We start from the raw sequence: 18057 nt of genomic DNA, 5'->3' as shown, positions 1-18057 counted from the left end.
AATATCATTTTATTCAAAAATAGTTAAAAACCATGCAAAAATGACAGAATTCATAAGTTATAAGAGAGAAATAATATCCATTCTATGTTGAATGTTGAATCTGATAATCTATGCCCTCACCATGCATGTAAGCTTACACATACTTTTTTAGGCCTCTTCTGCCCCCACCATATAAATCTACATCTACTTCACCAGTATCTTTACTGATTCTAGTCTTTCCAAATGATCCTGATACCAAATTCTTTAAATCTTCAACCACTCTTTTAGGATATTTACAAACATCACAGTTCTTCTGACAATCTGGTTTCTCATCACCAAAATAATCTGTAATTGTCCAATGTCGGCACCTACAAGTTATAACATAGTCAAAATATTAATTTTGATAAATGTTTGTTTTTTGGAATATTCTATTGAGAATATGAAAGCCATGAGTTCAAATCTCCCCCAATTATCTCAATAGCACATGGCATCATGTCCTTCATGAATCTATTTTGCCATATATTGCCTAAGGGCAAACATAGTTTTCAAGGATAACAATTCAGTTTCTCAAAGATCCTGTCTACCAGCTGATCTTTGGCTATTGACGACCTTGCTCTTTCCATGATTGTCCTTATTTTACAGCTGGGTTTATAAGACTTACATTAGATAATAGCTCACTACCATAATATCTATGGGTAATGTTTAAAGCTCCAAATGGAAATTTTATGTAAAAATACAGAGTGGTTGTCAGTATTGAAGTAATAAATGACAAGTAAGGTTTACATACTTGGGTTTTTCACAATATTCCACAAAATTGTTAAAACCATCCATTGTAGCTTTAGATCTCATTTTAGCAGCAGCCAAATCTTTCTACAAAATAATACAGAATATGGAATCATAAATTTTGTATTTTTTTAAAAGTGATATGACATCTAAAGAGTTTTATCTAGTTTTCATATGTTTTCTAAATCAAATTTGAGAATTTGAGATTACACAATTTATATTTATTGCTGATAGACTATCAAATTTTAAGAGAATGTAAAGTCTGTTATGAAAGAAAATTTTGTGTTCTTAAAAGATAGACCTTTATTACAATATTTGTAAGAGTTAACAAATATTTGACGGTGACAAGTTACCTTGGGTCGTTTTAAGTCTGCATTAATAAGAAATGCCACTTTATCTCTCTCTTCTCTAGAATAATATAATCTACAATAGGATTGTTTACCATCTCTACCAGCTCTACCTGATTCCTGGTAATACCCTGCCATAGATTGGGGCATCGTCCAATGAGCTACAAACCTTAAAATAATAAAGCATAATAATCACTTGTAATGGAATAAGAATGTCTTAAATCTTAAATCATGATATCAGCATGTAAAAATAAAAAATTCTTTGACAATTTGGGAAACAAAAAGATTAACCAACCACTGTCTACAATTTCCTTCATTGCACACTGCACAATTAAGATAATCTTCAGGGTATGAAGCGAAGGTAAACAATATTGTGCACATGAATCCTATTTCACGAGAATGCAGGAAAATGGCTTCAGAACTTTTGATGATACAGAACACTGATAATATCATACCTGACATTGGCTTTATCAACACCCATACCAAAACTAACAGTAGCTACAATAACAGGTACTTTTCCTTCCATCCAGTCTGTTTGAACTTTTAGTCTGTCACCAGTCTTTAAACCAGCATGATAAGCTTTAGCTGGTATATTCTTTTGACACAGTCTATGTGCTACCTCTTCACAACCGTCTTTAGTTCTGTTATACACTATACCACATCCATACTCGGACTAAATTTAAATAATGAAGCTTTAAACCATACTGTACTTCAAACAGTAGTTCATTATTGCTGTAAATTTATGACTATGCTCATAGCAACTACGAAAAGTTATCCAGAAACATTCAAATTTGATGTTAAAGAATGCCAAATGTCTGCATATTTTTTCTAAATAATGTGATCTGTTATTCCTCTATGTGGATGTAATCAATAAAAAAAAAAAAATTCGATTACAGATAACATCTGATTACTTGAAAATTTGTAATCGATTACAGCTGATTACGGTCACCTGAGATCCAGAGAAATTCGCAGAGAAGCGACTTCTTCCTGACATTCGACACAAATAAAAGATTTAGTAAACTTATGCATACAGGTATAAAACAGCTCGCACATCAAGTTATGAATGATTTAAATTACATAGGTTTGTTTTCGAAAAGTGATAGCAAAAGCCTTGATTTTATACAGTATAATGTTAAATGATCATGAATCAAGTAAAAAAATCAAGAGAATACTTACCCAGTCACTGACTTTCTTGGGATTTTCAGGCAAAGTTCCACCCAAGCACTGTTTTATATAATCAAACAAATCTGTATAGGGATCTCTGATTAACTGCTTCATTGTTACTTCATAATAAATATTAGTTCTAAAACAACTGCTCTTAAACTTTAATGGTTTCTTTAACTTTAACTGAAGAAATATGTCTTCAATGACTTGCTTATTAGCTGTAGCAGTCAATGCAATACAAGGCACTTTAGGTATAAGTTTTACGCGCATAAAACCAAGTTTCAAATAGTCTGGTCGAAAGTCATGACCCCATTGAGAAACACAATGAGCTTCATCAATCACAAAATAGTTCAATTTTTCTCTCTCCACTAAACTCTGAGCTAAATTTTTAAATGTTTCAGTAGCTGCTTGCTCGGGAGTGATGTACAATAATTTAGTCAATGGTGTCTCAGAATATAAATCTGCCAAAACACGTTTTCTATCAGTTTCTGTCATTTTGGAGTTGATTGTTTCTGCTGGAATAGCTCTTGCTGCCAGATGATCCATTTGATCTTGCATCAAAGCTATTAAAGGGGAAACAACCATTGTAATTCCCTCTGCCATAATAGCTGGTAGTTGATAACATAACGATTTACCAGCTCCAGTAGGCATACTAACAAACACATCTTTACCACCTAAAAATACACAATAAGATTCTAAGAAAGTGAATAAATAAGAGGCACCATCCTACTTCATAAAAAAAAAAAAAATTTGTGAAGGTTTTAGGTTTTAGTGTCTTCTCAAGAGAATAGAGTCCTTATTTTTATACCGGTACGGCTATGACAGTTCTTCCCTTCTCAAGATGTCTCAAACCTTAGAGCCTAATTTGTGGATTGAGTAATGAAATGATGACCAATTCAACAACTCTAAAGACTTTTTACACAGCTTTACATAGATCAAATTCAGATGAAAACTGAAAGTGGTGACAACGCAATAACTTAGCAAATTCTGTGCTATACTAATGCGATAGTCTTTTTAATTTTAAATTATATTTATCAATAATTATTGATACAGACAGGGCCTACTCTAATATGAATAAAATTAATAGCCAGTTCCTAGTGGCGTTATCGGATATTCGCTCGTCTACCCTCTACTACACGAACTATAAAAAATGTAAACATACCACGAACGATTGCAAAAACGGCATCCTTTTGTAGCTTTGTTTTAAACTCTTTATGACCAAAGGCTGTCTTAAGAGCTTCATAAATAACATCACTTAGAATTCCTTCGTCCACGTCTTCCATTTTCTACAATTGAAACTTGCAATCGATTTATCCGAAAAATTCTCAAAAAAGTTGAAAATTGTCAGCCATGTTTTCATGTAGAACTTTTTGTGGTTTTCGCAACAGGAGAGTTGCAAAGAGTAAACAGAAATATTACCTCCCTTGGAATCTTTTCCGAATTCAGACAACAACTAATTATGTATCAATTCGTCGTTCACGTCATGTTTCCAACATACTAATCCCCACTTTTTTAATTGCTGGATTAACTAAATGTGTTAATAGGAGAAATGATTTTAATCACCAAGCTAGACTTAATCACCTAGCAAGATAAACTAGATCACAATGCTATGTAATCTGTTAAGCCTTAAAGCTAGTTTTTGACAGATTATGGTTTATATGTAGCTAGTGAGTATTTCATATCTCAAAAGTATGCATCCATTCAGCAAGACAATATTTTGGTGCCAATTACTGAAAGCATTATGGAGGTCAAAGGCAATGAGTCAGTGATAAAATCGTTGCATTGAGATCCCAGTTTTTTTTCTTAAAAATTCATGAAAACAGAGTGTGACAAGCAACATTTGTATTTGGTATTTCAAGAAAATAAACTCTAATCCCTTAACGAAAATTCAATATATAAAATTCTGCCCCAAAATCGAACGGTACCTAAGCGGACATATCACATTCAAAATTTTCTTATCTATTTCCTTGTACGCCATTTTGAATTTTGTATGCACCTACTATTTTTTTGGCACATGTAGAACGCGTTCTGAACTCTGATCCAAATTGTTCTATTAAACGTTCTCAAGATACTATGAAGAACTCACCAATCAAGTGGCCCACAGGATTCATATAAATAAAAAACAAACAAAAATTTCTTTTAAATTCATTTTCTTTATAAATTCATTTATGATGTTAAGGTATATAAAGTTCAGAAGTCTCCATATCTGATTCTGATTGACCATCAAGTGCCATATTGATATCTTTTTCATTGTCACTTTCACTATCATCAATTTCACTATCCTCACCTTCACTACCAGCAGAGGTCGCTTTATCAGAATCTTTTACTGCCAATTTTCGCTTCCTCTTTCCTGGAATTTGTGTTGTTTGTGATAAAACTTTGATGAACTGCAAATTATATTTATTATGATCACATCTGAAACAGAAATATTGTCATAATCAGTCATCTGAATTGTTTTAGTTTAGAACAAAGTGATTTTTCTACAGAAAGACCCTTTTTTTTTATTTAACAAGGAGAACAAATTGGCCCCATCAAGATCTTGACCACCATTTGGTACTTGGCCAAACCTGAATTATTTGAACCTATTTACAGCTTGGTTGACTAAAATAATAAAGAAAGATGACTGTCTGAAAGTCATGAACAAGTCATGCATTGTTATTAATTCAGTCAACTCTAAAGTTAATTTGAACAAATATTCCAGCGAAATTTTATCCAATATTTTTTTTGAAAAATGAAATACTTCAGATACTTTCTCCTAGACAGTTTTTAGAAGATTTTTCCTTATCACCATATTTTCTAGGATGTGCTAGAGTACTGTTTAAACGGCAAAATGTTTTGGATTCTTAGCATCAGAGCATGTACAATATTATCAAATAATTAATTAATATTAATAAAGGTTGATGATACTTACATTTTACTAATGTCTTCATATTTTCTAGTGACATTTTTCTGTAGTGTACGTAATGTGGCCATTAGTTGTTGACTACGTTGTTTTAACTTTGGACCATGTATTTTTAATAGATTTTGTAACCAGAGTAGATAGAAATGTATATGAGCAGTAGATTCTATTTGTGTAGCTAGAAAGTTTAACAATTTATCTATGTAGGTATTAGGTAGATTCTGACTTATAACATCAACTGAAATAAAGATATACAGTTCATTTCGGTTTCAAAGTAACATCAGCTCTGGGCAATTTTTTGTCCATGAATAACCATTCATGTTATTCTGCATGTTGCTACACCTGCCATCTATGATCTGACCAGATTCTTCTTTAAATTGTTGTCTGTTAGATCAAAAGTTGTCATAATCTAAACTAAAACCATTATTCTAATCAAAAGTACTGTTAGAAGTGACAAAATAAGTCAATATTACATATGGTAAGAAAATCTTTTATTGAATAAAGCATTGATTGGTTGAATATTTAGTTACCAAGAGCATAAAATGCCTAACATTTTTGTCAGATCGTGCATGGAGAGTTTAGTCACTCACAGAAAAAACAAAAATAAAACATTCTGTTTATCATTTCAATCAGATTGCACTAAAATCATCCTTGTTACTTGAATTGTGTTTAACCATCAAATAACTTACTATCTTTAACAGGAATGTTTTCTAGAACTTCTTGTATGAGATTCTGTTCATTTAGTCTAAAACTTAACATCAAAGCTGAGGAGAAATCTTTATTGTGCAGTGTTTTACGTATGTTGACTGGTGTAATATCAAGTTCTAATTCAAAAGGATCAAAAACCAGATTATGATCTAATGAATAGATAAGTAAGCCTTCTGTTGTAGCTGCTGAAAAACTTCTACCTAAAATTTCAACATATATGGATTATAACAAAACTAATTCTCATTGCGTGATATGTATGTGATATCATCACTGATAGGGCCAAACATTCAATGTTTCGTCTATTTTATGAGTGTTGATTTCGATCCATTTTTGGACCACAAGTCTTTGAGAATCTTCATTATGACAAAATTAAATTTTCCAATACTTTTGTTATTTTTACAAAACTGAACCAGCAATCAAGACATTGTAGTACCATGAGGCACAAGCTAGGCTAATGAAGACAGAAAAAGCCAATGAACATACCTGTTGGTGAAAATCTCACACAAGCTACTCTCACTTCCGGTTTAAAACTTCTAGAACTCATATCTCCCTTTTTAACACCTGGTAAACTTAATTTGACACCATCCCCTTCAGCATCATCTACTAGAGCTAAACTACCCCATTCTGTCATCTTTCTTCTGTCTAAATATTCCTGAAAACAGAACATAAGTATCATAGTTAACAGATATTGATCAGCTATACTTTATGTGAAAAAAAAAATGGAGTTTCTCATGTTTGAATGTTTCTTATAGAAAAGTGGAAATTTGCCCAATGGGAACTGTCAACAGAGATAATTTTTATATGTTGATATACTTCCACATAGACTGATACAGCATTACATTCAAATCATATATTTCCAAGGACAAATATAGGGACACGACCACATATGCCAACAATTGAATACTGAATAAAGATAACAGTAAAGTCAAACATACCTCCATACCATCAAATGATAAATTACAAGAGATTTCAAACTTCTTCATCAAGATCTGATCAGTGACAGAATAGATACAGATATTTTTAGATTGTCCACCAGCTAATATACATTTACCATCAGCTGTATAACATAGTGTGTTAAAATATCTGAAATTATATTCAGATCCATTAAAAACACATTCCTAAAAATATCTAAAAATTAAAGAATGATAGCTCAGTCCTTAGTGCATTTGAGATGATTGTTCAAAAAAATTCTCCTTGTTTTGCATCTTACTATTCTGCTCCTGACTAATGAAGACAACTCAGTTAGTGTAGTGCACATACCATGACATATCAGAGATGCATCATTTTCAAGCAAAAACAAAAGGGAAAAATAAAAAAGTGACTAGGTTTGTCACCAAACATTGAACTTGCTGAACCACACTGATTCTTACCTTTCCTTTAAACAAATATTAAAATGAATCCTTAGTCATGTAAACTTACTTGCTATCAGAAAGTTTTTTGGCAGTAACTTTATCTGTATCTTTTCTACTATAACCTAAATCATGACGACCTTCTACTGAACCAGTTTGTACAGCATTATAAGGATTCCAAAATGATATTTGACCATTTAATGTTGATATAGCTAATTCTTCACCATCAGGACGGAAAGTTAAGGCCAAAACTGTAAAATAGATTGTGTTATTAGCAGTGCCCTTATTATAAATAACAGAAATACAGTAATCTGATTGGATAAATTATTTAAATTGTTTAATTAATAAGATCATGTTAAGTTAAGATTTTGTGAATAAAGTCTATGGACTAAATGTAATTTAAAGATTAAGTCCAAAGACTGTAAATTAACATTTGGCTCACCATCTGTCAATAAGTGAAAGGTTTCTTTAGATCCCTTGCTTTCAAAGACATCCCATATTTTGACTGTTTTATCCCAGGAACCACTAGCTAACATAGCCCTAGCAGAACTAAAACTAAGACAACTAATAGGTCCTTCATGACCAGCTAACACCTACAATATAAATGTTTACACTACATACAAAAAAAAAATTGAATTGTTTCTTTACACTTCGAAATTCAGAATTATAAGTAATACTCTTTCTATATCTGTATTTAAGTCAAAGATAACTATTGCAACACAGGCAAAATAGTCTAAAATATTGGGTGCCTGTATTCAAAACAGCTGTCAAATATTCACAATGGTTGAAGGCATTTCAATAATATAGCTACAATGATTTTGAAAATAAAATATATACCATACCTCTAGTAGTCTGCCAGTCTGCATAGACCAAACAAATATTTCAAATGAATCCTGTCCTCCGGCACATACAATTTCACCACTATGATCAAGAGCTAAACATGAGAACTGTACAGGACGGGGTGAGGTAAATGTTCGGAAATTACGATATCTGTAAAATATAGGGTTTTATTTTTAGAAAGTTTCAAGACATTTCAAAAACACAATTCTGCACAATTATATTTACCGTAACGTAACGTTTTCCAGTGATGATTCTTATATCTACATTGTGCCTCTCAGAAATCTCAAAATATTAGCACTTCCCTTACTTTAACCTATCAGAGCTTTACTTTTTTTCAGTTATGAAGCTACAGGTTATAATGGGCGATAATGTGATGTAAAATGGTTGTTTCAGGCCACTTATCTTTATTCTGTGATGAAGCCACTAGTGCTGAAAGGGTAAGACTAAATGTACATTGAGTAAACAATTTCTGAAAAGCAAATTTATGGAAATTCTTAAAAAACTGACCTATTTAAATCAAAAGCTCTAACAGTACCATCTAATGAACAAGAGACAACAACTTGACCATTCTGACTGAATCTAACTCCTGTTATACCACTTAGATGTTCAGTAAATGTTATAAAACAGAACCCACTGGCAGCATTCCAAAGTTTAACCTATAAATTAGATTTTATCAACTGAACAAATGAAAGTCTTTGCTGGGTTTCAAAAATTTGCAAGTGGGCATGCTACAAAATATCTTTTAAATATCAATGCAAATCTAAAACTGAACCATGCAATAAAGTTCAAAGCTGGATTTCCTCAATACTTTGTAAAGCAAAAACATCAATAAAACCATCAAAATTTGGAAATGAATCATGCAATTATCTTGATATCAAGCTCCATTTCTCAACATATTGTATGATTATTGTCATACCTTTGAGAAATGATAAACAGAAAATTTGGTTTTTTTTTTGGGGAAATCTGGTCTGACCATATGGAAAATTATTCTTTACCTTACAATCATCACCACCTGTAGCTATATTCTGTCCATCTGGAGAATATTCTAAACAATTCATATTATTATAATGACCCTGTTGTTTCATTATATATGATTCACTCTGCCATTCCCATACTAATAGCTGTCCTAACTGTGAACAGGCTACACCTATCCAATCACCAGTTTGATTAATGTTCACAGATACTATTGACTGTTCAGATATACTGGAAAATATAACATACTCGAAATTGATACATTATTTCAATTTGAATGCAGTGTCAATGAGATTAATTTTTTCAGGATAGCAGCAAGAGCTAGTGTTTTATGGTTTCAAACAGTAGAGAGTCAGTATTTGTAGTATTTAACAATCTCAACAACTAGATGATTACTTGTATACTATGTCAGTCTCTGCCGAAAGGACAGCATTGTAATAAGCGAGCAAAAGGGCATGTATCCTCAACGGTAACTGTCTTTCAAAGAGTAGATGAGAAATTATAAAGAACTATTTCTGGTCTGTACTGAATTGAAACCATGAAAAAGTATATTATGTTTACCTTAACGAATGAATGAGATTAAAACCAGGCATCTCATGTAAAAGAAAAGAACCATCAGAGTAGCCTGTGACTAATAGACAAGTTGATTTATGAAAACAGGCACAGGTTAATTTATCAGGGCCACTGCGTAACTTGTGTCTGAAATAGAAAATCAAATTGTCAAATGATATAAATGACAATCAGTCGTGAACAATCAAAAAGAGTAGTTTAAATTTTCATTATTTACGCGGTAAAAACATAAAATATAATAATAATTTTCATTCAGCACAATTTCATTTCGCTATTTTTTTTTAAATAAAACATTACCTTTCACTTCTTTCATACTTGACCATATCAACACCTTTCTTATCCATTTTACCTGAAAATACAAATCAAGAAATTGAAAAATCTAACAGATTGATAGCAATTCATCATGTCATCATTTTGAAATGTATGAAATTTTGAACTATAACAAGACTGCATCAATAGATTAGTTAATCACAAATGATTGAATAGGAGAATTAGAAGGAGCTATGGAAAATATCATCAATTGTAGCCTATACATAAGTAGATCAAGGCCTTGGAAAAAAAAACTGAACATTCTCACAAAATATATACAATTTGATTTGATTCATTGTTTGTCATGATGAATAAAATCTTGTCTAATCAGGATCATTTGTGATGCAATACCGCTTAAATTGAACCCTGCTCACAATACATACCATGTTTCTTTTTTCTTGGTAAATCTGTTTCTGCCATAGTGGCAAGATCAAGTTCAGATAACTCTGTATCAGACTGCCATAATGCTGCTTTAGAATCTTCACTGACAGTGATAACCTACTACTGGTTAAGGAAAATTATTTGATACACTGTTAATTTTATCTGTTATTGAGATAGATTTCTTATACAATTATTGTGGGGATGTGTTTTAGACATGAGATTCATCACTAACAAAATACATGTAAAGAAAATTTTCTTAGATTTTAAATCTTTTGAAATCTCTTATCATGTTAATCTGAGCAGAAGATGGATGGTTGAAGAACAGAATACAATTGAGAGAGCAAGTTTGAGCGATGGGTTTTCCAATGTGAAATCTCATTTCTTACTTCAAGTAAGGTTTATAAGTAAGATAAAACAATTCCTCTAAGGTTGGAAGGTTTTAAATTTAACAGTCCTCAACTATTTTTATCCTTGATATTCTCAGCAAGGATTCAGGATGAAATAGGACAGATGTCTGAAGATCGCAGAGAGTGAATCACTGTGTAAAAGGTTCTGTTTCAATGTTTCTATATTTCTAAATTGGATTTTTAAAAGATACGTTTAATGAATTTGCTAAAAAGAATGAACCAACGATAGCACCTTTATGACCACCTAATACAAATACTATGAGATTAGTGAATCTTTCCGCACCATATACTCTAGTATTCATATCTTTAGATCCCACACAGAAAGCACTGAAAATAACAAAAGCTCTATTTAAGAGAAAGTATGTGATAAATTAAAATATCTATATAATAGTTTACAAGCAGAGTTACATGCAAAAATGCTGAAAATGGGACCTTTTCTTATAAATAAGAAAAACAAGAATAAATTTTCAAAATTAAGCCTAACATGAACAGACGTACCAAATCTCAGATTGATTGATGTTACTGCAATGTAATATATTGATATATTTGGTTTCATGAGGCATGGCTTTTGACAAGTTCGAACTTTAAGTCAAAATCACAAAGATGCATCAGATTGCTATTGTCTTTCAAACTACAAAAATAATAAAGGAATACTACCTAGAATCTGAGGTCCAATCCAGACATGTTGTTTCATCATAAGCACCATGAAATTTTTTATACAATGTAAAAGGATTGAATTCTCTTTTTTCACCTGGTGAATGAAACACATCCACCATATTTTCTCTTGTTACAGCAAATTTTCTACAAAAAAAAAAAATTTTTGTCAGACCAATTTCTAGTCTTGTAAGTAAAATCAGTGTTCTCTTTTTTCTTTTTAGTGTTTAAGTATGATTTTGAGGAGGGGATGTAGTGCAGTTGGTTTGAGTGTCTGAATCATTAGAAGGCATCATTTGTTTGGTTACAAATCTATGGTGGTTGCGTATTCTAAAAAATTGTTGTTTTAAATTTGGTGATCTTGCAAAGTCATCTTTTTTCAGTGACATATCTGTAAATGGGCATGGATAATCTAGGAAAGATCAAATCCCAATATCAGCTGATAGATAGGATCCTCTTAAACCAAGTCCAAACAGCCATATGTTGTATAAAAGAATTGATTTCACTTACTTGCCATCAGGACTGAACCTAAGAGAATGTATTGGACAATGAAAATGATGTGAACCTAAAACTGTTTTACTGATTAGACTACATAACATTGCTTCTCCATCTGCAAAGTAAACATAACTTCATTGACAAGTATACTGTAGAATTACCAATTTGAATTATCATCAGATAGGTTGTCAGACACTGTAGGGTAAAATCCTCCTTGAGATAAGAAAAATGTAGGTGCCAAAGCTAGTGTTTTCGAGAGTCAGTCTAGAGTGATCTGCTAGGTGATCAGGTGCTATAGAATCTAATCACCCTTCAGGTTAGGAAAATTTAGGTGCCAGTGCTTCCATGGTTTGGACCAAAATCATCTTTCAACCTCTTCAACCTAAACATAAATTATGCCAAAAACATTCTTTCAACAGTGGAACAGAATGATAATTCGTTGGTTTACCAAAGTAAAACAAAATGGAACCCCAAAATTTCACAACATGGGACCCTGACTTCAACTAGTTACTTACCATCTGTAACAGCTATCATTAAACAGCCATTAGGTGACAGAGCTATAGTTGATATATTCTGTTTAGTTTCTATTGGTAATGTTTCAGATTTATTGCTGCAAAAACAATCCATATATGGGTAAGTAAGCTTATATTTCTTTGAGGTCATATATGAAAGTAGACTAGCAGGATGTGGTCAAGTCAATAAACGGTACTTTTCTGAGGTTCTCTACATGCCTTCATATTTTAAACCGGTTCTAATAACCATTGCCCTTGTAACTTTGTTAGAAAATGTCTTTCATGGATTTTAAGACCATGGTAAACAATACAAAATGTATTAATCAACCTACTTTTTAAGATCGAACACAGTTAATCTATTACCAACAGGACTAATGACACTATTACCATCAGGTGTGAAATTTAAGTTACCATTTTTATAAACAGTTCCAAGCAGATTCGAAAACTGAAATCAAGAGTTAGGTTGTTATATGATTAGCTGCAGCCAGTGTAGGCCATTTTGAAAAGCCTGAATAACAAAACAGCACGGTTTTCACATTACTAACCGAGTTTACAACAATGTAATCCTGTGTCATCTACACTTATCTGTGACAAGGCTGTCACAGTACCAGGCTGAGAGGTGAAGTCAATTTGGCCCCTAACCAAAGTCAAAATGACCATAAATAATAAGTCTGTAAAAATATTGTAATTTAGCAGTATGAGGTTTTATTCTTTATTTTCAATACAAAATACTTCAGGTCTACCTGTATGTGTAATCATAAGCTACAAAATAATTATCTAAATAAATAGGTTACATTATTAGATTTGTAAGGACAGGTTTCATTATTATTTTGTTACGTTTGATACACATGTGACATGTGCTCAACATTGTTGCATCCCTTCACATGGGTTTGTGAATGAACTTAAATTAGTCAATCAAAAATCAAACCACATGCTATTTTGACATTGATCACCACTCACCCTGTAAGCAAATTTCATGATTGACTTAGAAAAGAATCAGTAGTGTCGATATATGAACTTATAAAATCATTGTTTACATAGAAAATCTATTAAAATTTACTGAAGTCATGTTCATCACAACACACAAATTCAACACCACGTGAGTTTGACTCCGAACTTAGAAGAAACGATAATTCTGATTGGTTCGGGCGTTTTCATGTGACGAATGAAATCTCGTGACAGACAAGCACCTGTCGGCGTAGCAGTCACATGATCATATGACAATTTCATTATTCGCCATCTTGCGTGGAAGAACAGCGGAGTAAAATTCATATCACTTTATTTTATTTTTCCTTTGATTTATTCTTTTAAATAACCAGAAGAATGGACGGATTCGATGCTAATGCTCCCCCATACACATCTTTTTTCGGAGTAATGGGTGTAACTTCGGCCATGGCCTTTTGTGGTAAGTATAGGAATTCCGAGTGCTTGTCAGTTTTAGAAGCCATGATCACGATCGATGAGAATTGAATATTTAATGTACATACCATATGAAATGAGGAAACATTTTCATCAAAATTGCCAAGAAAATGTCCAACAGGCTGTCAGTTCTTCAATGTTTCATAACATTCGGTCATTTATGAATCTATCTGACATAAGATGGACCCAAAATTAGTCCGTAAAGGATGAGTATTATAAGAACATATCGTCAGGATACAACCGGCTGTCATTTATTGATGATGATAGGTACTTCTAGATCTTCCTCTGTCCAAGATTGCTTATGAATCATGATAAAATTTCGTTTTTATTTTAAATCATAAGATTTGTTTGAAAGGAATATTACTATCATGGATAGTAGGCCTATTTGAGTATTTTATAATAAGCTTATTGTCATGTGATTTGTTGACCCATTTCATAGGTTTCATATTAGTTATTGGATTTCTAAAGGAAGACAACATTCTGAATTTGCATAATCTGTTTAGATTTGGAGAAAAGGACATTACCTTTTGTACCATACCATTTATCATAATTATTACAGATTCCCCTTTTTTTCAGCTCTTGGTGCTGCCTATGGAACAGCTAAATCAGGAACAGGTATTTCAGCTATGGCTGTGATGAGACCTGAATTAATCATGAAATCCATTATTCCTGTAGTCATGGCTGGTATTATTGCTATTTATGGTTTGGTTGTAGCTGTCGTTATTACACAAAATATTTCTGCAGATAGTTCATATACATTATATAAGTAAGTTTGCTCTCTAGATACAGGTTTCAGATTTAGGTACGGTACTGCCCATAATTTGCTAGGCATCATATCAATTGGAATGTGGCACATGACCTTCAAGATTTAATGTAACTGGACTTTTAGATCTAAAAGTTAATGAAATAATTATGTGTACTCAAAGCGACTTGCACCAATAAACATAAGTCACAGTACACTTCATGCTGCAGTCTGTTACAATAAATCTAAATTTATCAGAATATGACATATGGGATTCGATAGCTTATTGACCTTGTTTAAGGTCAAAGACAAATGGAAGCAATTTGAGTGACAATGCATATTAGTCAACATTTTTTGACTTCTTTATTGTTTTAAGATCTATAATTATAATATAGTAGTCATAATGTGTCAAGTGATCAATCACTTATTGTCTTCTGAATTGGACTGTTCCTTCTTTATGACCTAATTATCATTGATGTTGATCATCAACCTACTGTGGTCTATTGACCTTCAAATCTTGACATGATGCCAAATATAATGATTTATCTGGCAGAAGTTGCTTGTCATGTTAAACTGTAGATATGAAATGCAAGTTAGTTTGGTTGAATCTTTGATCATTATAAGCAATCTGAAAGAGTGATATTTATTTTTCAGGAGCTTCCTTCATTTAGGTGCTGGATTAAGTGTAGGATTAAGTGGATTAGCTGCAGGATTTGCTATTGGTATAGTAGGTGATGCCGGTGTCCGAGGAACTGCTCAACAACCTAGATTATTTGTTGGCATGATTCTTATCCTTATTTTCGCTGAAGTATTGGGTCTCTATGGACTTATTGTTGCTCTTATCTTATCTGTCAAACAGTGATTACTCTCTAGATTTAGCCCTCTACAAATTAATAAAATGGTGGCAAAACAGATAGGGAACATCCATTGTGGTCTGTTGTCAACATTTAATATTGTTTCTTTAGTAAATATAATACCTATTGTATCCAGCTATTATATTTCCTAAAGTATCTGAAATATTTTTGTGGTTCATAAATGCCTTTCAGCGTGATTTATTGTTTAAAGCTTACAAAATGAAATGGCCATGAGGAAATGGAATTCATCAATTGTTTAACATGTAACAAAGAGTAAAAATGTATTGTATTGTGCATTATGAACCACAAAAAAGTGACCATAAAGAACAAATTTCTATTTACCAAGTAAACTTATTACCAACCAATGATTTTACTTGATTTAAAAAAGGAAATATTATTGTAAATGTTATAGAACAGATGTATATATTTAAATTCAATGTAAGTAAAAATCCTAGTATTGTTTTTTTTTGTTTCAAATCAAGTAAATCTGATTGTGTTTTGTGTGATAAATGTGATATGAAGCAAAATTGAAAGGAAAAGCCTCTAAAATATATGATTGTATTGTTATCACTTTGCCAAAGTTCATAATAGACACTTTTATTTGATTGATATTATGTTGCTATCACTAATGCATGTATGATAACAAAGACCGATTTGATAACTTCAATATCATGTGCATAATTATTGATCCAACTTAAGAAAAAAAATTGTATTCTTTCCCCTTTGCATGGTAAAGTATTAGGTTTCTTATTTTGTCTCATTTGCAATGTGTCAAATTTTGAAAGCAGTAAAAAGCAATGTTGGTTATATAATTTGATAACTGTTGATTTTAATATAATAACTATTTATATTTGTTTATATACCTCCTTTAAACTTTTAATATTGTGGGATTTTCTGATATTGGACTCATAAAATAGATAGAAATGGCACTTATAATAAGGATTTTCTTTACAACCGCAGAGAACTTAAAGAACTGCTTAGACTAACCTTGCCTTCTGATCAACATAGACCCTTTTCATGGATGCCAAGTGCTATTCCACTGAAATAGTACTACAAGAAGTCATGAAATGTCAGGAAAATTTTCACTTCCTTTGGGTTACAAGAATAGTGTTTAGTATCTAGACTAAAATCTGATGCATCTATCGCGTTGTGAAGTGTTAAGAAATTGATTATAACATTCCATCTGTGCTATTAAGATACTGTATTTATCTTTTGTGTGATCAAAGTTATAACCATTTATAGAAAGATTAGTTGAAAGTAGTTATTGTAAGTTTATCTGTACATTCGGTGTATATTATATCTGTATCCCCTAAATACAAGTTGTTTCATGTATCTTCTCTCTTTGCAATTAATTTGACTTTGAACGCAAGATGGTGAATCATGAAATATTTCTTCAGTCTGCATAATGAGATCTTTGACTTGTGATTAATGATCAATTCTGAAAAGCTATCATATGGAAAGTGCTTTTCTTTTTCACATGAGTGTTTTGGTAGAAAATTCAAATCCAAGTCTCTGAAAAAGTCTGCAATGAGAGCTGAAGATGAAATCTTAGTTGTTTTATCAAGACTAACCATATATCAAGTCTTATAGAGAAGTAAACTTGATATATACCATATTGCCAATCAGTTGTAGATATAGAGGTTTATGTTGGTGTGTTACAGCACATCATGTACAATGTATTTTGTTTCATTGTAATTAATAAAACTATCATCCTAATTTTTATCACTTGTATTTTTCACGTTCCAGTGAGTCAGCTTGCACAAATGCAGCTAGAACTGTTGTGCATGAAATTAGTTATTGATATTGAGCTTGTATTAAAGGATAATGGCCCTGATTGTCGTTTTACTGCTCAACAATAGTTGGGATTGGAAATTCAATTAAAGAGATATAGTGTTGTCTATTTAGTTGCAAGCCTGATAAAACATAATTGCATAATTAAAGAATGGAAATTCATCAACCATCTTTAAATCTGTTGGTTACATGATTAAGACCGGTCATTTAATAAATACACAGATCTGTTTTTTTGTAAAAGAATTGAACCTTTTATCCTTGGAATTAGCAGAGACCTGATTCAGAAGCAATGTTTCTACCAAAGGTCTGTTTCAAAGGTATTTTCAACCAATAAAAGCATGCCTCGTTTCTTGATAAAATAAGGAACTGTGGAATAGCAAAACCCAAAGAGGCTGTCATTTAGCTCTACATAGGTTTCGATATCCCACAATTACTTATTTTATCAAGAAACCGGATATACATGACACACTTTAATTGGTTGAAAAATCTACCTTCAGGACAGGCATTTGGTAGAAAATTATTTAGATTACAATGGAGACTGAACATAAGAAAACAAAATAGATGCAAAATTGTAATCTAATTTTAATTAGATTGTCTGATAAGGGGCAAGGTTAAATAATGTTTGTCCTACTTACTGCTATTTCATTCACAGAAAATAGGACATGAATCACCACATTACATTTGACTTCATGTTTCCAGATGTGGCAAAAAAAAAACTTGAGTAAACAACTTCTGGAAGAATTTTAATCTACAAATTCAACTAAAAAGGATATTTCTGAATTCAGCATAAAATTTTGATTTTCTTCAAATTTTTTAATATATTTTCTACCATAGTGATGATTATATAATTGCATGACACAAAAATTGACTTATTAAAATCAT

General features: G+C 31.8%; 3 protein-coding genes across 3 annotated transcripts; 1 reads left to right on the top strand and 2 right to left on the bottom strand.

The window, feature by feature from the left end:
- Positions 1-133: 133 nt before the first annotated feature.
- On the bottom strand, positions 134-3556 carry LOTGIDRAFT_171189 (hypothetical protein; the record flags this gene model as incomplete). The annotated part of the gene is made up of 6 exons (XM_009047384.1): positions 134-347; positions 767-849; positions 1116-1278; positions 1565-1776; positions 2286-2947; positions 3436-3556. The coding sequence occupies 6 exons, from the start codon at positions 3554-3556 to the stop codon at positions 134-136; spliced, it is 1455 nt and encodes a 484-aa protein (XP_009045632.1).
- Positions 3557-4406: 850 nt separating this feature from the next.
- On the bottom strand, positions 4407-13463 carry LOTGIDRAFT_198984 (hypothetical protein). Its single transcript, XM_009047383.1, has 19 exons — positions 13330-13463; positions 12702-12814; positions 12373-12467; positions 11873-11972; positions 11366-11509; positions 10900-11035; positions 10304-10418; positions 9909-9960; positions 9603-9740; positions 9065-9272; positions 8577-8725; positions 8072-8219; positions 7672-7822; positions 7300-7480; positions 6816-6963; positions 6364-6532; positions 5862-6080; positions 5185-5410; positions 4407-4688 (listed from the first exon to the last, which is right to left on the bottom strand). Exons 1-19 carry the CDS (start codon positions 13345-13347, stop codon positions 4448-4450), a joined length of 2751 nt encoding a protein of 916 aa, XP_009045631.1. The 5' UTR covers positions 13348-13463; the 3' UTR covers positions 4407-4447.
- Positions 13464-13566: 103 nt separating this feature from the next.
- Positions 13567-17215, top strand: LOTGIDRAFT_224185 (hypothetical protein). The gene is made up of 3 exons (XM_009047382.1): positions 13567-13774; positions 14365-14554; positions 15185-17215. Exons 1-3 carry the CDS (start codon positions 13693-13695, stop codon positions 15390-15392), a joined length of 480 nt encoding a protein of 159 aa, XP_009045630.1. The 5' UTR covers positions 13567-13692; the 3' UTR covers positions 15393-17215.
- The last annotated feature ends 842 nt before the right edge of the window (positions 17216-18057 follow it).

This window comes from Lottia gigantea (assembly GCF_000327385.1).
Source record: "Lottia gigantea unplaced genomic scaffold LOTGIsca_111, whole genome shotgun sequence".
NCBI lineage: Eukaryota > Metazoa > Mollusca > Gastropoda > Lottiidae > Lottia > Lottia gigantea.
This window is presented reverse-complemented; position numbering and strand designations above follow the sequence as displayed.

Coding starts and splice junctions, on each gene's coding strand:
- LOTGIDRAFT_198984 (XM_009047383.1), bottom strand. Junction 6,964..7,299: donor AAAAAACTTTCTGATAGCAA/GTAAGTTTACAT, acceptor ATATAATTTCAG/ATATTTTAACACACTATGTT. Junction 4,689..5,184: donor TATGAAGACATTAGTAAAAT/GTAAGTATCATC, acceptor TTTCTGTTTCAG/ATGTGATCATAATAAATATA.
- LOTGIDRAFT_224185 (XM_009047382.1), top strand. CDS start 13,693: ATGGACGGATTCGATGCTAATGCTCCCCCATACACATCTTTTTTCGGA. Junction 13,775..14,364: donor TTCGGCCATGGCCTTTTGTG/GTAAGTATAGGA, acceptor CCTTTTTTTCAG/CTCTTGGTGCTGCCTATGGA. Junction 14,555..15,184: donor AGTTCATATACATTATATAA/GTAAGTTTGCTC, acceptor TTTATTTTTCAG/GAGCTTCCTTCATTTAGGTG.